A 23,188-nucleotide genomic window follows, 5' to 3' on the forward strand; every position below is an offset into this window, starting at 1 on the left:
TTTCTGTTCCAGAAACGTCGTTTCGTGTCAAAAACGAAAATTTCAGTTTCTGTGTCAAAACACAGTTTTTAAACGAAAAAATGGTGTTTCAAAATTTCAGATTTTTATCGGGAAATTTTTTTTTCTTTTTTTGTAAAATGAAACGAAACTGGGAAGACGGAACTCCATTTTGGAGTTCCGTCCAATCTCGTTTTTTCAGTTTTTTTTTTCACTTTTTGTTCTAAAAAAACATAAACGGACCATAAGTGCACCAAACAGAAGATTCCGTTTTTTCGTTCCAATAGAACGAAAAAACTCCAGAAACGTTCTTTTAGAACGATACCAAACGGGCCCTTAGGCTCCATTTGGTAATGTTTTTGTTTTAGAAACGGCGTTTCATATCAAAAATGGAAATTTCAGTTTGTGTCAAAATACTATTTTTTTTTTTTTTTAACGAAACTGGAATGATGGAACTACCTTTTGTTGTTCCGTCAATTCTTGTTTCTAGCATTTTTTTTTCTTCATTTTTTGTTCCAAAAAAAACGAAACACACCATAAATGCACCAAACACATTATTGCGTTTTTTTTTTACTCCCATAGAACAAAAAAACTACAAGAATATTTTTTTAAAACGTTACCAAACACAACCTAAATAAAAAAGAACACTGCTAGTACTCTTTTCTCTCTCTCTTTTCATATGAAATAACATCTTTACCTCCTATGTAAGAAATCCAACCAGAACCCTCTTCCTATTTCAAAACCCTCTAACTAGAAAATCGATATAAAGACATGGCTGTACTAATTAAGAATTTAATATGAGAGGTTTAATAATGCTACGCTGGTCCAAACCAACCTCTTTAGCCAAGCCAAATTAATAGACCAATAATGCACTGACTTTATGGTTACAATAATTTTGGGGAAGCATGAATTTTGAGGTCCAATCAAATTTAGAGATGACATATACTACATTTGATTGGACTAGATTTGAACATGTGGCAAATGATACAATCTTATTAACTTTAAAAAAATCAATACGTACACACAAAACAAAATAATTTTTTTTTTCTTTGGTATTTGCTTTGGTACTCCTTTTAAAACTATAGTTGCTAACTTAGGTACCATCCTATCAGCATCATAATTTTCACTAATAAATATCAAAAGATTCATTTAGGAAAGTTGGACATCAGTTTTTCATTCGTTTCATGAATTCCCTCAACTCTATGGAGTGGTTATATGTAAGTTTTGGCAAAGGTTTATTAGGTCATTGATGTGTTAACTCTTTATTAGTAAATACTAATTGCGGTTAATTGTAATAGAAATTCATTCACTAGTTTTACTTTCTTAAAAGGTGATAACTATCCATCGCTAAATGATGTTTTCTAATGGCCTCGAAAAGGTATAAACACAAGTGATTGTTTAAACTGCCTCTAATCATTTGCTGTGGCACATTTTGCAATAGATTTTTAGATGGTCTTTTTTTTTTTACCACAACTAAACCAGCAGTTTTTATTTTCCTTAAAAAACCAAAGTTTTTTTTATTGTCTTATTTATATTCTCTCTTTTAGGGTAACTCTCATTTAGATTGGTACATAAAGTATAGAAAACTAGGTTTTGATTCAAATGAGTTACCCGAGTCGTGTAAAAAAATATATGAAACCTTATGAGGAGCCATGAAGATTTGCTCAGCTTTAAGAAATGACTAAACCATATATGAGTTTTTATTGACTTGATTTTTTTTAAGTCATGTGAAATTCACTAGTTTTTTTATTTTTTAGTTGGACCATCTACTATTCATAAACCATAATTTTGGTATACAATTTTTACCAAAAAAAACAGCTTGATCCACTACTAAATAAAACCCTAGAATTTTGTTTATGGTTTTCAATATTAACCTCTTTTTTTATACTCACTATGAATCAGCCAAAACTTCAAACGTCCTCATCCGAAGAAGGAAAAGAAAAATATTAGAGAGAGAAAAAAAAAACTCGCTCCTCACCAGGTTTTGAAAAGGGTAAAGTTCTATGTTGGGTATAAACTATTAACCAAACCAAACCAACCCAATTCAATCTGATATGAATCATTTAATTTGGGTTGATTTGGTTCAACAAAGGAAGATATTGAACCATAATTTTGCTTTCCTTGTTAAGTCAAATCAACCCTATTCTCCACAACTGGAAAGTTTAGTTCACATTCAAAGCCTATCCCTAGCCTATCCATAGCCTGGACCATTCAATTAGAGATGGTCCTAGACTCCTAGTCTAGAGATACAAAACTCATCAATTCCCAATACAATTCTGAAGTACTCATTTAAGTACTACACTTACTCAATGAGACCAACGTCTTTTCTGGTTGGAGTTGATTTTGATCCTCTCTTGTTGAAACCCAAAGAACCTATTTATGGTTCTGTTTGGCCCAACAACCTATATTGCTATCTTTTAAATTAATGTTTCTTGATATATATATATATATATATATATATATGAGAGAATGGGTATGAGACCAAAAGTGTTTTGATCTCTTTTTGAGATATATCTGCTTTAGTGGGTTTCACTTAGTAGGTTCTTCTCTGTTAAGTCTTATTCAAACCCTATAAAAAGGGACCCCATCATTCACTTGTTTGTTGTAAGAATCCAATAGGGCTGAACACCGACACTCATCATCATCATTATAAACCATTATTGAGAGAATTATGACTTTAATGTGTAATAAAAAATCAGGGACAACCTGTCTGATGTACAAGAAATTTTTATTTTCCTTTATTTTTATATATTTTATTTTGGTGTGTTAAATGATTCATTGATATTTAAAAAATATAGAATAAATAACATTTGTGTTTATATATCTATTATATAAAAGCTAATTTAATGCGAAGGGTAAGAGAATTAGAATAGGATAAATGAAGAGGAGGAGTGCGTCTAGAGTATTGTTATGTAATTGATGTATTATCGTAAAATTTAAAGAAAAATTTTATAAGGTAATTATTCGACAACCAATGATATATAAAGTTGAATGATAGGTAGTAAAGAAACAATATATAAACATACTTAGCATAGCTAGAATGAGGTTGTTAAGAATAATGACTAACAGATGTAAAGTAAGAATTGAACAAATTAGAGTTAATTTAGGATAACTGCTTTTCTTTCAAAAAGAGTGACATTGTTCATATTTTTACAGTGAAAGGCATGCTTTCCTTCTAAAAGGATTGGAAGGTTTTAAACCAAAGACGGCGACTCAATATCATATGACATAACCCTTGAGGATCTTGGGATATGCCCAATGACTCTGGTCGTCAAATCTCCTCCCTAGAGATGAAGACCATGGTTCTCATGATGATCCCATTGCTTGAGGTTCCTAAAACAATGAATTGTTTGTTGCTGCAACATTTTTTTGTTCGAGAGACTTGGTGTGGAATATTAGGGTTTATAGCGGGATATAATAGAGGAAAATGTGAACCTTTTATTCTTAGTGGAAGTTTTCCTTTCACTGTAGATATATTCTCCACACCTATGAACAAAGGGCCATAATTATTCTACCTCTACTAAACAAAGTTCTTAAATGTCATTCATAATTCGTAGAGTCCCATCTTATAACAAAAAATGATTATTTAAGAAATTCTCTCTTCAACATGGGTAAAGAAAACTGGGCTATTTGCAAAGAGTTAATATAATTGGGAATTTGGGACTGGCATAATGAACTGTCATGTATGGACTGAACATTGGGTACAAATAAGTATATCTAGAAGTAAAGTTGTATGTTTCTATGCATTAGAGCGTATACATCAATGTTTTAAAACTTATATAGTATGTTGAAAGGGAAAGGTTATCTAAGCTACCAACCATATAGGGTATATTAGCACACCTTCTCGTTCTCTCTTCACATGACTTTTAGGTTCCCTATTTACAAAACCATTCCATCGCTCTCTCTTTGTTGGTTTGCTCATTCTGTCGCTTGCTCAAGAAACCCCCTCATGTTAAAACAAGGGAAAAAAATTTGTTTGGCTGCGTGCTCTCATGCCTATACACAGAGATATGTACGTGAAATTATCGCCCCACCACCTATAAAATGAAAATTAGATTCATGTTGATTTCCTTATACACGCTCTTATTGACTTCTAGGTTAATTTCATTCAAACTGAAAAACCGATCATTTAAGAATCAATTAAAAAAAAAATTAACCAAACCAAACCGAATGAGATAGACCATGAAGCATGGACGTCCCTTTCCTTGTCCTTTGGAACATGTATCAGTGGCCAATGGTCTTTTGGACGCTTTCTTTGTTTTCCATCTCCATTTGAAGGTCGTTGTCAACCCAAACTCACGTGATGAAAATAAAAAATAATATACGTGTTGACGTTTAGTGATTGAATTCCTTTGTGGTGCAACAAGACGTCTTCTAATCAATTTAGTTGGTTGCGTCTCATTCGGATCAAAATCTGCCGAGTCCAATCCCAATTCCAATTGATTCTGGCTGGATCTCTTTTTGTTATATTTATCTTTGGGTGGAAATGAAGAACCCAGAAAGCAAATCTTAGTCAATATTCAAATCATCATTTACATCTCCTTTATCCAAAGAAAAAGGGAGGTAGACAATACAATTTGGAGATGCAGAAAACCCATTAATTGGATTAGGGTTCTAAAATGAGCAATAGGAAGGGGACCATTTCACTTTATGAGAGATTTTGTTATCCTCCTCTTCACTTTCCAAATGAACCAGAGAATCATAGATATATATCAACCGGAAATTTCAGTTGTCTTTGGTGCTGGAACCCAACTCCCAAAAGGGTTGTGTTCCAATCATGAGCCCATTTCTTTGACATTTCTAGCCAAATCCCACTTCATCTCTAAGGTTGTCTTCTTCTTCCATTTCAAAATGAAATTATAGCAGCAAACTTTAATATCATTGGTGTTGGATAGATAACCAAAGGGTTTTTGATCCAATGAAGAACCCAATCTCTTTTTCTATTTATTTATCAGAAAATCCATTCTCTGTCATATTCTCTGTTGAGCATAGATAGTTCTGATCTGATATGGAACTTGCTCTGCGAGTGCCAGGGGATGGAGCTTGCAGTAAAAAATGTAAGTTATAAGACAAAAGATATGGCCAAATATCTAAAGACTATTTCACACCACATTGGAAGTGTCCTGATGTATGGTACTACTGACTACAGTAGAAGTGTCACACCAAGGTTTTCTAATCTCATTGAGAGGGATTTACTAAGCTCACAGCCCCTGTGCCTGTGGGAAGTGGGAAGACAGTAAAAGATGGCACAATGTATACTTGGCATCAGAGAGATGGGACCCATGAAATACAAATGGATATATATATATATATCTATATATATATATATATATATATTTGGATTTTGTGATTGTGCTGTAGAACTCTTGAGGCTCACACAGAATCTCTGAGGTGGTTTTTCTTTCTCTTTTGCCCTCTACTTGGGACTGGCAATGGAACTCATTACCCACCTTACCCGCTCTGTCTTTGGAGGTTAAAAGTGGGGGATTTTCTGCTCTAAAAGGGAGGGATAGAAGAAGCTAATCCAGAAAAGTTAAACAGGGAGGGAGAGGAGTCTGTCTTAACCTTCCCGCTTATCTGTCTAAGTGGGACAATCATCAAATCATCAAATTTGACAAGGATATGTTATGAGAGGGCTTCCCATGATGACTACAGTGCGAAGAATTTCACATGCACCACTAATTCATTGTATGGGAAACATTTTTTGTCAACAAGAGATCAACACGATTAGGGAGGAGAGAGAGCATCAGCGTAGGATTCACATGATCATGATATGACAGAGTATAGAAAAGCATGTCCACATTGCCTGTCTGGGGATATTTTCCCAAAATATCATGGGTAAAAAAACTCTGTCCGGGAGCTTGGCCTATTTCAGCATTCCCATATCTCTCTCTCTCTCCGCTCCCCATGTGAAAAAATATCTTTACCCTTTATATTGGGGAGGAGAGAGACACTATGATAGCTAACATGTGCCAAATTCCCAAAGAACCACTTCCATGTTATAAATCGTGTGGGAAATCATCCCTTGATGCTTTTGCTTACCATTAGGGTAAAGAATCTCTGAGCTGCCACAAAGGCTATGCCAGTAACTTTCTGTCTCTCTTGATGAATCATAACACAAGTTCTTTATACCGTTAGCTTAGAGAACTCTCTTCCTATGCATATACACATATATTCTGAGTGTACAACTTAATAGACTTTATAAGTTTAGGTATAGGGTTCTTTGAGCAAGTAACATAGAGAACTCATCAATGAAATATAATAAAATAATATCATAAAAAAATTATGATATTTTACCCTAATGGTAAAATATCGATACAAAGATATTTTGTCAAAAAAAAAAAAAAAAAAAAAATCGATACAAAGATATGTAACCCACCACGGCGAGAGAACCTTTTCCCATAAGTTTATATCCCTAGCCAAATAATCCATCCCATCTAAGCCCGCCTCCACTGTCCAGTGGTCCATTTGCCCAACCCAAAAACCACTGGTGACTTGAATATTGATAATTTCCCATTAAAAAATCATCAATAATGCTTTACCCACCTTATCTGTTTAGCAGCCAAGTGGGACCTTTACCTATTCCTCATAAGGTTATGTAAGGACAACGAACCCTACACCCCTTAGAGGGTAAGGCCAACATCAGACCCTACACCATATCCCTTCGGCTTAACCCCTGCTCTAAACAATGATAGTTGGAGGATAGACATAGAGGGAACCACATCCCCTCCCCCCAAGGAGGCCGGAGTGCATCCGAAGGCTGAAGCCCATTGGGGTGCATGTCAAGATGCTCTCTAACAATCAGATGTGCATTGTACACACCCTACACACCCCCGCACTGGAGAGGATTTAAATCGAAGATAAAGAGGGTGCTAGTGTATCCTCCACACTTGGCTCAGAGAACCCGATCATGAGTTTCAAATACAGGTGCAAGTGTATTTTATCACTTCTTGCGGGCTACTAAAAAGCCATTTATGATCTATAAAAATTTAAGCGCTTCTGCAAGAAATTTTGTTCAACAATGAGGAAATCCCACAACATGATTTGTTCGGGTAAAGGAGAATAATCTACAGATTTCTGATTACTTCACAAAGAGCATAAAATTACATGTCCTCAGTGACAATTTATAAGAATTGGCACATACATATTTCATCCATACGGTATCTTAAAAGGACTTGCAAGCCTCTATCCACCTTCCTTGACAAGCTGATAATATAACAGCGCAGATTACTAACTAGTGCAACAGCAGTCTCACCCATTCCACAAATTATTTAAGGACCAAATTTTCCTTCACCCACAGTCAAAGAAGACCAAGGGGTTTGGATGGCGTGCAAAGGGTATCGGATCAGTGGAGTGTTATTGATTTTGTACAATAGGGGTGGGAGTAATAATGACCCTAGGAAAGTGGGTGTTAATATTTATCGTCTATGATGAATATCCCTTACATGGTTGCATTCAGGCTAAACCTCCTACCTTCAAAGCTTCACTTGTTTGTAGAAGAGAACATACGCCTGATCATGCAGCACCTTGCTTCTGCCGACAGCAGTGACGGATGCATCATCATATCTCAGCCATTGGCCTTCAGAGTAGTGGGTATCAGCAGTGTAATGCCCCTCCGAGGGCTCCCTCCCATGATGAGTAATAGTGGCAACAAGCTCATATTTTCGACCCTTGACAAGTGAAGCATGAGAAAAACGTTAGAATGAGTTTCCACACTGACTGACATCCAGAATCAGTGGGACACATCAGAGATTAGGTAAATCATAAACATGGCAACTCATTCCTCAATGGAACTTCGGGCAATCAACTTTTATTGGGAAAAGATTCAATGAGAATTGTTTCATGAGCCACCAGACTAAGCCAGATTTAGAATAGATGCATTGATGAGCACCAATATGAATTCATTGAAGGACAGTGTGACCTGGGACCAGTTCCGGTAGAATGATGGCTATTATTGGTTTGACAAAGAAACAAGTCAAGTTTTAAGATGCATATGAACAATTCACGTGCCAACATTTAGGTGGCCCTGAAAATTAATTGCTTGTAACATAAATCAACACTTGGATCATAAGCAAGAGCAAGTAAAGAGTTTCTCTAAACCAACTGATAAAAGAGAAGCGACTCGTATGGAAGAGACGCTTCAAAGTAAAGTCTATTAGAAAAAGAATGATTCACTAGAAGTGGAAGAAAAGCAACACAAATAGCCAAACTATATGCCCGTATTATACGAGTTTGCCGGGCCAAAGATTTCATTATTTGGCTGGGTATACAGTTAACCACTTCTCAAAAATATGAAAGCAGACAGAGATGTGGCAGAAACTCACCTCAGAAGATGGAGAGACAAGTAATTCACGGCCCAGGACCAGTTCAAGAGGGAAGTGCACAGGCTTCTGTAGTTTTGTGCTTCCTTGGCTTCCATAGCTAAAACGCATCAGATGCAATATCATTATCTCTGAAAGAGTTTGTATCTTCACAGATTTGCTCGCACTCACCACCCCAGCCTGCAAGTGTCCATTTTGCAGACATCAAGATGGTTAAGTTTATTCATTGCTGTGAGTAATGCCATGTAATTATGCTTACGAAAGAAATAGTAAGGCATAGATGCGAGAGGGAAGGCTAGCTGACCAAGCATTCAACAGAGGTATGCAATGAGTACCTTCTAACAGAAGGCTCAAAGCACTCTCAAAGTAAAAAAGGAGGGGAGGATTTTGTAAATAGCTGAGTAACAATTAAAATGAAGCTTGTTTACATAAAATTTCATTTCTTTCCACAGTATTAAATAAATAAATAAATAAAAATAAACAAATAAATAATTCAGAGTCAACAACAGAGTATACAAGCAGACCATGGGGTGAACAGAGGAAGAAGAAAAGCAGGAGTTTAATGACACCAAATTTGTAAAGCTCCAAAATCTGGAGTTCAGGACACCTAGATCAGGAATTACCTGAACCACATCTGACCTAAATTGGTGTTGATTTGGTTATGATTGGGAAAGGCAACCCAATTAAGACAAGTTTGTATCACAGTTAGTCCTTCGGATACAAAACGACCCACAACTGACTACTTGCATACCTTTCAAGATTATTTACATGGAAGAATTAAAAGCTGCCGACGGCAAAGAAGAAAAAGAACTAAGCTCAGTAAAAAAGAACTAAGCTCAGTGCTGGAGGTCATACATTAAGGCTGTGTTTGGTTGCTTTCTTGGAAGAAAGAAGGGGAAGGGGAAGGGGAAGGGGAAGGGGAAGGGGAAGGGGGGGGGGGAAGGGGGAAGAAATGCAAAAGAGAAGAAGAAATATCATCCACCTATTGTTCTATTGAAACAAGAAAATCAAGTGAAAGTATATGACAGATTCCACCATTGTTGGTTGGTCTCTAAGAATTGCAATTAGCTAGTTAGTTATTCCACACTTTGTTGGAGGGAAAGGAGAAGTCAGGCATGACAAATTTTCTCCCAAACTTTCTTCTCCCTGCTTTTTCCCACATAATGGGTGAGAAACATAAGTATGGAAAACCATACCCTCTTTTTCCCTTCATTTTCTCTCACCCAAGCAACCAAACACAACACAATTGTTAGTATGGCATTTTCATAGAATTCCACCAACTTGACTCAACCTGAGTACAACCCCATCATGTGACCTGCTGATGACTTGGGTAATGATTGGGTTGAGAGCTTAGAGATGAATGTAAGCTCTTTGAGATGTCTTGGGTAGACATTAACCTAGTCCAAGAACAACTTGCAATAAGTTCGCCAGTCCAGCCCTTTAGCAAAGGAGTACGATGACTGGGTACCTTCCATGTGGCGGCTAAATTTTCTGCCCCAAAAGGTCTATATGTTCAGCAGTCTCCACAATCTCCTATATCCACGTGGTACATTTCCACTCAGAGGCCCTATGTGGCAACAGAAAGCTCAGCCTTGCAGGTTCAGATTTAAACTTTCAAAATTCAACCTTTGTTAGGGAAAACCCAATACAAATGTATAGGCTTGACATAGACTCAAGCCCTGATTACCTAGCTGACGTAGAGGGTGCTCAATCTGAATATTACCTTTCCAGTTGCTGATGTCCGGTACCCTTCAAGTGTTTCTGGGGCAGAAAATAGACGGATTGCATCCTTGATAGTATGAACAGCTTCTGGAAAAATATCAAGATGAAGTAAGAGGAATGGCTGAACTGTGGCAGAGGCCATGTTACCTAAAGCAGACAAGAAAATTTAAAATAAGATTATAAAAAAACAAAAGCTATATTTTGTATCACATCCATTTTTCTTAAGCATCAGTTCCAATGGTTACCGTATCAATTCCCATGAATATAGATAGATGCTTTTAGCAAAAAAGAAAAAGAATATGGATAGATGCATTTTTTCCTGGGGGGAGGGTGTTAAAGGATGGATACTTAATAGATTGATATTAGATTTAGCTTAGCTGGCATTAAGATCCCCATTAAAAGAGGAGATTTGCACATTCCAAGGGAGTTGAAAACCCCCACCTGATAAATAAAAAAAATGATCATGGGACATGGTTTTGGAGGTAAATGCTTCAAATCCCATGATGCTGATCCACTTCACCTGATTCAATGTAAAAATGATCAATTCCTGGCAGTTTGGATTCTGAATATCCAAGTTCTTTTCTGATTTACTTGAGAAATTTCCAAGATGGCCTTTTTGTCATTAGATCCAAAAAATCTAGACGAGACAAAATAAATAAGAAACAGCCAGAAACTTTATTTTTTTCCAATAAGAAAATTCTTAAACGATGAGTAAGAAACCCCAGATGAAAGGACATATAAAACTGAATGAGATATAAGAAGCAGAAACCATGAATGACTGGGTGTTATTTAATCTGGCTAAAAACCGAAAAGATAGATATTCTACATGCAACTACTATTTATTCTTTTTATAGAAAGTCAATAAAATGCTGCAATACAAAAACATGTTAAAAGGTCCATGGAAATGGTTTATGTGGTACACAGAACAAACTCAACAAAGTAAGCTGAAGAACTACGAAAAATTCTAACATTGATGCATTGAAGAATGAAAGAGATTATTAGGCCTACCTCTCGCCTTCACAACACTTCTCAGTTGTCCCCCAAAAATTGCACTCAATTCAGATCGAATGAAACTTTGTGTTCTTGTAACTGCAGATTTGTTCTTTGGTCCAACAGTCGCCCAGTCATCATCTTCTGCAAACGAAATCAATGATGATTTACCACCATTTAAGTTTGAAACACCTTTAAGCTTGAGTAACTCATCATGCATTTGATCCATGACGAAACTTAGAAACTCTTGAGCATCTTCTTGTCTGGGGGCACAAGAGGACAAGGATGTTTAATATCCAACTTCAATAATACCAGTATGGCAAATACATAATAGGGATATATATTCTAGCACAAATAAATTATAGTCTTTTAGATAGTTTGTGCCCCTCATTTTAACTTGTTGGGTATGTTTAGATTTGATAGCATTTGTAGGTTTGCTAATCTTCTTTCACTTTGTATTTATTTATTTCATGTGAATATCCACTCAGTCAACTGATGAACAGAGAAGTAAAAATATGTTCACTCAAGAATTTTATGAATGACATACATATCTATCTCCGACAGCAACAGAGGGCTTTGATTATCATCTGCATTGTACCATCCAAAGGGGGAAAAAAAAAGAGATAGTTACTAAACCTGTTGTTCACTCTTTCTATGAGTGTAGAGTATCAATGAATATTTTATTGAGGAAAAGCTAACGATCAAAGCCAAGGATTAAAGTATCGGTATCGGTCGCCGTATCGGTCGGTCAAAATTAAGATAAGTATCGGAGGGTATCGTATCGTATCAAGATACATTAAATTTCTGGGACCACCTAAACTAGGGATAGTGGGAAAGGACAAGTTTTGAACAAGAACTCTGCAATAGTGAGTTAAAAAAAAAAAAAAAAGGAACTCCACAACAGTGCTTTGTTCCACCAATGGTTCAGAAAAGTGAATCAAATAAGTTAAACGTGCCAATTAAGTACAAACCTTGGCCTTCCTGATATACTATCTGGCACATCTGGTGTAAAGTTTTTAAGAATGGGTTCAAACATGGTGGGACTGAAAGGCCTTCCAGTCACAAGAACAACTGCATCTTTCTTCTTCAAGCTTGAATCAGAGGGCATGTCAAAGTCGGAGATGAACTCAACAAATGCATGTAATGTTGGGAAGCCAATCTACAGGGGCAACCAAAGTTCATGATGAGAACCGTAAAAATGTTAAAACACAACCGGTTGTGCAAATAACTACTAATCCTACATTTTAGTCATATAGGAAAACAAGTACACTGACACCAAATAATGGACATTATGGACATTATATGAATGTTATAAAAAATAAAAACCTTGGGAATATCATGAGATCTTAATTCCTGCAAAAGCCAAACAAAAGGAGAACAAGATAGAAGAGCTTGTAGTGTTGCATTGAGAAAGCATAGATTCCCCAAATTGATTAATCCCCGTGGCAATAAATTTCTAACAGCTGCAGTAGGCCCATCAATGGCCTTCTGGAGAGTCTCTTTTGAAGCCAGAACTGATGATGTATCAACAACTGTTGCATTTGGAGTAGAGTTTGTTATACTGGGTAAGTTATTATCTTCCGATTTTCCACCATCAGGACCATGCAGTTTTGAGCTGGTTGATTGCTTTGGAGGAGTAAATTCATCTTGAGAGACACATAAGGAAGATAAGTCTACACTAGTTTTTTCAGTTTCTTTTAACATGTCACTTGGAGGAAAACGATTTGAGGAACTATGGGCACTTCCATTTTCTTTTACACTTCCTGAAACTCTTTGGGAAGCAGTATTTGTTGTCTTCACAATCTTGGTTAGACCACCCTTTATAATATGTTTTGGTGGGTACAAATTTGCTGAACCTTTTGGACAATAGTTCTCTTTGGGTTTACCATTGAAACCATCTGAGGACTTTACAGTCGCAAAATCTAGAGAACCAAATTGCAGGCCCTTATTTTCCAAACGATGTACAGTCTTCTTTGCTGACTGCTGTTGGAATGATCGGGCCTCATCTTCAGTGAATGAACCAAATATCAGTACCTGTTTGAGTAACAGAACAGTTAAAACATGTCAAATCGTGCAAAAGGTGTAGTGAGCTGAAAACAGAGTTAAGTGGAACTTAAGGTGTATAACAAGATAAGTTCAACGATTTTATTCTCAGCTAATCACTAATAAAACGGTGAACAGTGACTCAAGAGATGAGAGTAACAACCACCGATTTTTCTAAATCCATGTTTCTTTGGAAATTACATCAGTAAGAATAACACTAAAAGAAAACTATGAAAATGAATCAAACAGTAACTAAATCATAGAGGGGGACTCGTGGTGGAAAATTATCAACCAAATACATATTAAGAGAATCCTTAAGCATCTTCAGAGAGTAATGTCCTAATCAGATTTTCCATCAGCCGGATATCTAATGGTGGAGCATGATCTCAACACTTTGAGGTGTCTTGATCTTAGAATTTGATTCTTAGATCTGTACTTTTATTATGTGGAGAAATCAGTAATAATATGGTCCAATAGCATAGGATAATATTTAAATAAATAACAGTCTTATTGTGGGCCCAGTGGTAGATATCAATTTAGGTGTTTGGTGGTTTTACTTCTTCGGTAAATCATGTTATATAAGTTAGTTGTTTTATTTATTAAGAACCCTATTGAAGTTTCCAATTTTAAAAATAAGTCAATTTAGTAAATAAAATTCATTAGTGGAGTCAGTTTCTTTTTGGTCTAAAATTCATAAGAGAGCACATTATCAGATTTGTTCGTTTCCTATTTCTTTCTCCCATTGTTCCCTCTCTCCTATATCTTCTTTTTGAATAGAATCTTCCTTCTCCTAATACCCATCGACCACCTATTTTCTCCCTTATATTCCCATTGCATCTTACCCTCTCTCTTCCTTTTTTCTCATCAATCCACCAAATCGACCCCTTAAATTCTGGTTGGATATTTCTTGATCAGAATCTGGAGTTTCTCATATTAATTCTGTTACTAAAAAAAAGGGGCGTACCCAGTACACAAGGCTCCCACATGTGCGAGGTCCGAGGGGGCAAGAGCAGCCTTACCTCGATAATGTCGAGAGGCTGTTTCAACCGCTTGACCACCAGGTGTTCTACTTTGCTTGCTGCAAGGAAATCTACATTACTACTTGTTTCCCAGTTCAACGCAGACCATCTCTTGATAATGGAAAAGTAATTGTTGCTTTTTTTTTTTTAATTAAAGAAGCGCATTGTTTGCTCACATGCTCACCATTAATCTTTCAAAAGGAAGTTGTAGCATAGTTTCATAGGCAGTTTAACATGTCCTAGAGAATTCTTGATGGGGACATCAAGACGTACAGCAGAAGAAAGAAGAAGACCCAACCTTCTTTGTGGTTGGAGGATTAGAAGAATGAATGAAGAATATTGAAAGAAAAAGAACTCCCCAACACCCCCCACGATTTCTCTCTCTGCCCTCTCCCTTTTCTCACCTCTCACTCTCGCCCCTCTTCTCTTTCTCGTTGTTCTCTCATCTCACCTCTCCCTTTTCACTCTCTGTCCCTCTCGGTACTGCTATACTGTTGCAGCCTTTAGTCACAACAGATTGAAGGCCATCTCATTCGTATAAGCTCCATCGGACTGCTGTTGGACACTTCATCATCAAGCTGGAACTTTTTTCTTCATCAAATAAGGTGGAATGCACCTCTGTTTTGGAAGACTTCGGTTTCTTCTTTTCTCCTCAGACTTCAGACAACAAGGAAGTAAGTAAAGAACCCCGCTTATTCTACATTCATTGGCTTCCCATTACCTCCATTAGTCCCCACTGAAATCTGAACATCTACCTTTTCTTTTTTTAAGCCAATACTTATTGTTTTCCCTAAAGAAAATTCTGCTGTTTTACCTTTCATTAGTTGGTTGATTTTGGGCATTGTTTGGTTTACTTAGTTTGCTTAATGTCTTGATAGACTCGTGCTAAACTTATCACATAGTTGCTGCCATGTTCCCTACCCCATATTCCCACCTGAAACTTGAGTGAGTTTATGTGCTTTTATTCTTAGACGATTATTGTTCATTGATACATTATTCATTAATCTCACTTTACTTGCATGCCAATCTTGTTTGCTGAGCTTCCCTTACCCTGTCCAACCCAAGCCCCTTGAGTCTACCCTACTTGGCTAGTTAACCTTGTAGGAAACCTAGTCACCTACGAACCCCCTACATCATTTTGGTATCAGAGCATGGTTTTGTCTAGGTTTAGGGTAATTAGGTACTGTTGTCCCTTGTTTACATGTCTTACCTTTCGAGGTCTAGTCTCCGTCACCATCTGTCCGTAGTCAAGTCTGAGCTAAGAAAGCGGTACCATATATTAGAAGACACCCTTTTCTTTCTTAAGTTGGCGGGACCAAATAACATTAGACGCTATTCCCTCCAAAAGCACATACTTGAGAGGGAGATTTTTGACCTCAAGATTGAAAGGGCTAGCTACTTGTCTCAATTGGAGATTCTGAGTAGACCTTGAGTCGTTGGTGGCAACCGTACCTTGGCTGCCCATCTCCTTATGTCCACTCGTAGTGGTAGAGCATACCAGGATATGTCTGACCCTCCTAAAGCCTCCACCCAATCTGAGCAACTGACTGAATTCATGAAAGCCGTCCAAGCCATACAGGAAACACAAGCTGCCCATCTCCAAGCCCTTACCGATAAGTTGGTTGCCCTCGAGACAAGTGCCCAAAACCCTGATGGATGGCAAGGCCGTAACACAACTGGCACTGAACCTAGGGGCAGAGGCCCTAACCCTGAGGAAGTAAATGAGAATAACCAGACTGATGGTTATGACCAGATAGGGGATAACTTCCAAGGCCTAAGGCGTGGTAGGGAACAGGGTAGGGGTCGAGACCCACATGGAGATGATGAGGATTATGAGCATCCTGATAGGGGCTTTGATGTCAGACGGATGATTAAGGTAGATGCCCCTACCTATGATGGTCAGATTGATGCTAAGATCTTTCTGGATTGGATCAAGCAGATGGATAGGTACTTCAATTTCTACTATATGCTAGGGGAAGTCCACTACCAATTTGCTAAGTTCAAGCTTCTTGGAGCTGCCCAGGACTTCTGGACAGACTTAGAGTACCAGGAGGACCACCTAGGACTTGAGCCAATCACTACCTGGGTAGAGATGCAAGAGCGGCTCAAAAGGGAATTCTTGCCTACCACTTATAGGCTCCAGTTGTTAAATGAAATGAATACCCTGAAGCAAGGAAAGTTGACTGTGACCGAATACATGAGCAAGTTCAATGAATTGAAAATTAGAAGCCGTATTCGGAAGGATGTTGAGCAGACACTATCCAGATTCCTTACCAGACTCAACTCCGAAATTCAGTCTCATATGGCACCCCACCTGGTGCAAGACGTTCCACAGGCCTTCAGGATAGCCCTTGAGGTGGAATCCTCTATGAGAACTTATTCTCAGAGGAAGAGCTACCAAGCTGGGGAGTCCTAATTTAGAAAACCACCCCAAGGCTCAACCGGATTCCCAAAACCCACTGCTGCACCACAGCGTCAATTTGACAACAAGGGTAAAGGAATTTTGGGAGAAGCACCTAAGAGTAGTGGGCAACAAAAGTGCTTCAAGTGTCGCGGGTTTGATCACTTCTCTAGAGAGTGTCCCAATAGGAATCTTTATGTCGGAGAGCATACCCTTGAAGAAGGTGATCAAGAGGGGTTTCAGGACCATGAGTATAAGGACCATAGACCTGATGAGACCATATCTGATGAGGACACCGAGGAGGCCGGTGACCTCAAGCTTGGCATTGTGCGTTGCATGGTCTCACAACCTAGGAGTACCGATGATTGGCGACGAGCTAATATTTTCATCACTTACACATGTCATCAAGACAAGAACTGTTGTGTCGCCATAGACAATGGGAGTTACATGAATGTGGTCGCCAAGAGCATTGTTGCTCAAATGGACCTCAAACTTGAACCCCACCCCAAGCCTTACAAGGTTGCCTGGGTTGATCAGTCCACCATTCCCATTAATCTGAGGTGTTTAGTTCCCCTACACTTTGCAGGATATAAGGATCGAGTGTGATGTGATGTGATGTCCTAGAGATGGATGTTGCCCACATCATCCTAGGTAGACCCTAGTTATATGATCGGGATGTCACCAATTACGGGAAATCTAACACCTATGTCTTTAAGTTCAAAGGGAAGAAGATTAGACTGACCACCAGTGCCCCTAAGGAAGTTAGGGTTCCAGAACACAAGGGAAGTACATCTAAACACACCCCCACCAAAACACTCAACATTTTAAATCAACAATTTGAAGGAGAGTGTCAAGAGTCAGGGGTGATTTATGCTCCAGTTGCCGTACAGAGTAATACTGATAGGTCACGCTTATTCACTGAGGCTCCTAGAGAAGTGCGACCCTTGTTGAGGAAATTCGAGAGGTTATTCCTTAAGGAACTACCTGATGAGTTACCGCCTATACGTGACATCTAGCACGCTATTGACTTAGTTATAGAATCCTCTCTCCCGAACTTACCCCATTACCGAATGAATCCCAAAGAACACGCCGACCTTAAATGGCAAGTGGATGAACTGCTACAGAAGGGATTCATTAGGGAAAGCCTTAGCCCATGTGCTATACCTACCTTGCTCACGCCAAAGAAAGATGGCACCTGGCGTATGTGTGTTGATAGTAGGTCCATCATAAGATCACCATCAAGTATAAGTTCCCTATCCCTAGGCTTGATGACATGTTGGATATGATGGCCAACTCTTCGGTCTTTTCGAAGATTGATCTCAAAAGCGGGTACTACCAGATTAGGGTTAGGCCTGAAGATGAGTGGAAGACAACCTTCAAGACGAAGGATGGCCTCTTTGAGTGGTTAGTCATGCCTTTTGGCTTGTCAAATGCACCTAGCATCTTCATAAGGATAATGAATCAAGTGCTTCAACCATTCATTGGTAAGTTCTTAGTGGTTTACTTTGATGACATCCTCATCTATAGTAAGTCCCTCGTCTTCCCACTTGGATCACTTACAGAAGGTTTTTCATGTACTCTTACAAGAGAAACTCTATGTCAACCTCAAGAAGTGCACCTTCATGAGTGATCAAGTCATCTTCCTAGGATTTGTTATGTCAACTCAGGGAGTATCTGCTGACCCTGAGAAAGTGAGAGTGATTATAGAGTGGCCTGAGCCAACTAATGTCCATGAGGTAAGAAGCTTTCATGGCTTAGCCACTTTCTACAGGAGGTTCATCTACCGGTTTAGTTCCATTATGTCTCCTATCACCGATTGCATGAAAAAGAAGGAGTTTCAATGGACAAAGAGTGCTACAAAGGCCTTTAATGAGATTAAGAAGCTTATGACTGAAGCTCCAATCCTACGCTTCCCAGATTTCTCTAAGGTCTTCAAAGTGAATTGCGATGCATCTGGTATTAGGATAGGTGGTGTCCTAGGACAAGAGGGCCACCCTGTTGCCTATTTTAGTGAAAAGCTTAATGAAGCTAGGCAACGATATTCCACATACAACAAGGAATTCTATACGGTTGTCCAATCACTGCGCTATTGGCGACATTACCTTTTACCGCAAGAATTCGTGCTATTCTCTGACCACCAGGCTCTGAGATACCTGAGTGCCCAAAAAAAACTTAACCAGAGGCATGCTAAGTGGATTGAGTTTCTCCAAGAGTACACTTTTGTACTCAAGCACAGACATGCTGTCGAGAATACTACTGCAGATGCACTGAGCCGGGTGAACATGTTCCTCAGTCGCACCAATGCTAGGAGTCGAGCTAATGTGCTACTCCAGACAATAAGTGTATAGGTTGTAGGGTTCGGGCGAGTCCAGGACAAATACCCCACCTGTTCTGATTTTAGTGAGCCGTTCACTTCCTTAAGTGAAGACAACCCGGTCAACCACTCGGGCTACCTACTTAGGGAGGGCTTCCTTTTTAAAGGAAGCAAGTTGTGCATTCCCAGGACTTCACTCCGAGATTTTTTGATCTAAGAATTGTATGCTAGGGGAGTCGCTGGCCATTTTGGTCTAGATAAGACCATTACCCTCATTGAAGACCGATTCTTTTTGCCAAGACTGAAGAGGGATGTTGCTAGAGTTGTGAGTCAGTGTAGGACATGCCAGACTGCCAAACAACGAAAGCAAAACACGGGTTTGTACACTCCCCTACCTGTTCCCCATTCCCCTTGGCAGGACCTTAGCATGGACTTCGTGCTTGGTCTACCAAAAACTTCGAGAGGCCATGATTCTGTTTATGTGGTTGTGGACCACTTCTCGAAGATGGCCCATTTCATCCCATACTCTAAGACCTCTGATGCATCCATAGTCGCCAGACTTTTCTTTAATGAAGTTGTCAAGTATCATGGGTTGCCCCTCACCATAGTGTCCGATAGGGATGTTAAGTTCACCAGTCATTTTTGGAGGACCCTATGGCGGATGATGGGCATGAAGCTCCGTTTCTCCTCCGCTTTCCACCCTTAAACCGATGGCTAGACCGAGGTTGTCAATAGGAGCTTAGGGAATTTATTACGTTGCCTCATAGGAGAACACCTTACCAGTTGGGATTGAGTACTTAGCCAGACTGAGTTTGCATATAATAGTTCTAAGAACCGTACCACTGGTCTGTCCCCCTTTGAGATCTGTTCAGGATACCAACCCCAGGCACCCATAGACCTTATCCCAGTCGTGTCTAGTTCCAGGACCTCCTAGTCAGCCGAGTCTTTTGCTCAGCATATACATGATTTGCATGTAGGTATAAGAAGACAAATAGCACTGAACAATGATTAATATAAGTCAAAGGCAAATGTGCAAAGAAGCTACAAGAGTTTCAAGACGGCGATATGGTGATGGTTAGAATTAAGCCGCAACGTTTTGTTAGGGGAAAAGAGAGCAAACTATATGCTCGTAGCACAGGTCCTTTCAAGATACTTAAGAGGATAGGTGCCAATGCTTATGTCCTTGATCTACCAGCTAGTATGGAAATCAGTAACATTTTCAACATGGAAGATCTTGTCTCATACCATAGTGCCTCTACCATTACCCCCTTTTACCCTGATGACCTTGAGGACTTCCCTTTCACCGTTGATGATATTACTGAACCAACCCAACCACTTCCCCCAACTTCCTTACCACCTGTACCTAAGGTCACGAGGAGAACTGAAGAAGTTGAAGAAATCCTTGATGAGAGGATTGTATCCACACACACTAGAGGTTCTAAAGAGTTCTTGGTCAAGTGGCGTGGATGTCCGGAAATTAACAACACCTGGATCACAATGCAAGAAGCCCAACAACTCAACCCAGACCTACTTGAATATTACATGAGCTTTAATTCACCGGAGGTGAATTCTTCCAAGCTAGGGAGAGTTGATGGGGACATCAAGACGTACAACAGAAGAAAGAAGAAGATCCAACCTTCTTTGTGGTTGGAGGATTAGAAGAATGAATGAAGAATATTGAAAGAAAAAGAACTCCCCAACCCCCCCACGATTTCTCTCTCTGCCCTCTCCCTTTTCTCACCTCTCACTCTTGCCCCTCTTCTCTTTCTCGTTGTTCTCTCATCTCACCTCTCCCTTTTCACTCTCTGTCCCTCTCGGTACTGCTATACTGCTGCAGCCATTAGTCACAACAGATTGAAGGCCACCTCAGTCGTATAAGCTCCATCGGACTGCTGCTGGACACTTCATCATCAAGCTGGAATTTTTTTCATCAAATAAGGTGGAATGCACCTCTGTTTTGGAAGACTTAGGCTTCTTCTTTTCTCCTCAGACTTCAGACAACAAGGAAGTAAGTAAAGAACCCCGCTTATTCTACATTCATTGGCTTCCCATTACCTCCATTAGTCCCCACTGAAATCTGAACATCTACCTTTTCTTTTTTTAAGCCAATACTTATTGTTTTCCCTAAAGAAAATTCTGTTGTTTTACCTTTCATTAGTTGGTTGATTTTGGGCATTGTTTGGTTTACTTAGTTTGCTTAATGTCTTGATAGACTCGTGCTAAACTTATCACATAGTTGCTGCCATGTTCCCTACCCCATATTCCCACCTGAAACTTGAGTGAGTTTATGTGCTTTTATTCTTAGACGATTATTGTCCATTGCTACATTATTCATTAATCTCACTTTACTTGCATGCCAATCTTGTTTGCTGAGCTTCCCTTACCCTGTCCAACCCAAGCCCCTTGAGTCTACCCTACTTGGCTAATTAACCTTGTAGGAAACCTAGTCACCTAGGAACCCCTTACATCAATTCTCAATCCAGTTAACCCTCCTTGACCTATTCTTTCAGTTGCAATAGTAAAGATCTCATAACCAGAGTTTTTTATTTTTTATTTTTTTAGGTGTGTTATGGAAGAGAAGCTTCACCAGTAGATGGAAGCTACAGTTTTTTTTTTAGACGGGTACACTATAGAAGGGGGGGAGGGGGAAGGTAATAGCCAGGAGACTCAAACTCGAGACCTCCTGGAGAGTATCGGCTTTGCGCACCACAACCTCACCGACTACGCTAGGCAATTGTTGATGGAAGCTACAGTTTGATACTGAAAGAAACCAAGTTTCCCCTACCATAAGTTTTTTGGGGAAAAAAATATTTTCATTTCCAGCAAACTCACTAGAAAATAACAAATTTAATGTGCAAAGGATGCCTGAATCAGTTTTACCATTTTAGACCACTAAGACAGAGCCCCATAACAATCTGTATACAGTATTATATCTACACATATGAAAAAAAAAAAGGACTTGTACAGAAATCATATGTACTAAGAATCAAACATATCTCAAAAATCATGTTTTCATCCCTAAACTTCTGACTCCACACAAACAACTTAAGGCACACACACACACAAGACAACTTAAGGCGTAAGAAGAGATTCCAGGGCTACATTGAACTTCAAGAGACAACACCTTCAACAAATCACTAAACCTACATGACTTCCAACCTCAGGTTAGACCAAAATACAAGCCAAATAATTATTAAGATACTTTAGAATAGAGTAGATAAATCACAATGGCCTAAAAGCTTCGCCATCAAATCAACCAAAATAATTAATAAAAACGCCTATTAGTGACATAGGATGAACTTGGAGTTGGAAACCACATAATTCATTTGCATGGAACTTGAATTCAAGATCAATCTTCTTAAATGGGTGCCCAGTTAATAAAAATTCATCCTGTGGTCATTCTACTCCACCTTTTTTACTACTCTACTCACCAGTCACCATGTAATTTCTCGCCAGATAAATAGCAACACAGATAAGCACAATCTAGAAAGTGCTCGTTACATAAAAGACCTACCATTGTTGTTTAAACAATAGGTCAAAAGAGCCAGAAACGGCCATCCTGATTTCTACTACTTGTTACCATTTAAAAAATTCACAGTATTAAGTTGTTTCTAGAGTATCTTCTTCAGGACAAACCTATGCTGGTTCAGAATTTGAACATTCCAGCCTTAAATGTCCCAATAGGATCAACTTAAGGAACTCCCAATGGTGTACCCAATACGTTTATTTCATTGATATTGATTTTCAAGAAGTATTCAGACTAAGAACTGTGGTGGAAACAGTCCTAATCCCTACATTGAACCAAATCAATGCAGGTATGAGAAGTACACATTGAATTACAGAACATCAAAATTCCAATATACATTTAAAAAGAAAAACCAAAAGGTAAAAGGAAAGAAAAACAAATATATACCATTACAGACCAAAAAAAGGGTGATGACAAGGGTTGGTTTGTTAAGTACCTTATCAGTCATCTTTTCTGTAGAAAGGAAGCAATGAAAACAAAACCCTCGAATTTTTGGCGATCGAACACGAAAAAGAGCCGTCTTGGAGAGGAACTATAAACAACTAGGGTTGGTAACCTAGTTCCGACGAGAGGAGAAGATAGCGAGAGGTCGACGGGAGACATGACATGAGAAGAAACGAATAAGGGAAATAAGAAACAGGGCATTTAATAAAAGGCTCCTCCCTTTCGCCCTGAAGCAGCTGACAAGGGGAGCTGCTGGTCGAAAGGAGCATCGACTGCAAAATATTAGAAAGGATGCCTTGGCTGAGTGAGAGAGAGAGATGGAGGCAGGGGGAAGAGGGAGAAAGTGGGTATTGGTTGATTTGTTATGACCACGCTGCCGTTCAGAGAACCCTTTCCCGTTAAAAAAAAAAA

The 23,188-nt window shown here is 38.9% G+C and overlaps 1 protein-coding gene across 2 annotated transcripts; it reads right to left on the bottom strand.

Annotated features, from left to right (window-relative positions):
* Nucleotides 1-7,050: 7,050 nt before the first annotated feature.
* Nucleotides 7,051-23,161, bottom strand: LOC122089980 (ubiquitin carboxyl-terminal hydrolase 24-like). Of its 2 annotated transcripts, none has more exons than XM_042659773.1 (7): nucleotides 22,770-23,161; nucleotides 12,357-13,064; nucleotides 12,002-12,189; nucleotides 11,049-11,293; nucleotides 10,042-10,127; nucleotides 8,322-8,498; nucleotides 7,051-7,667 (listed from the first exon to the last, which is right to left on the bottom strand). In XM_042659773.1, the coding sequence occupies exons 1-7, from the start codon at nucleotides 22,779-22,781 to the stop codon at nucleotides 7,473-7,475; spliced, it is 1,611 nt and encodes a 536-aa protein (XP_042515707.1). In that variant the 5' UTR covers nucleotides 22,782-23,161; the 3' UTR covers nucleotides 7,051-7,472. The 2 variants fall into 2 exon arrangements, with proteins under 2 accessions (XP_042515707.1, XP_042515706.1); XM_042659772.1 differs by having other exon boundaries at nucleotides 10,042-10,187; nucleotides 22,770-23,160.
* Between the last annotated feature and the right edge of the window lie 27 nt (nucleotides 23,162-23,188).

This window comes from Macadamia integrifolia, chromosome 9 (assembly GCF_013358625.1).
Source record: "Macadamia integrifolia cultivar HAES 741 chromosome 9, SCU_Mint_v3, whole genome shotgun sequence".
In the NCBI taxonomy this organism is placed as follows: Eukaryota; Viridiplantae; Streptophyta; class Magnoliopsida; order Proteales; family Proteaceae; genus Macadamia; species Macadamia integrifolia.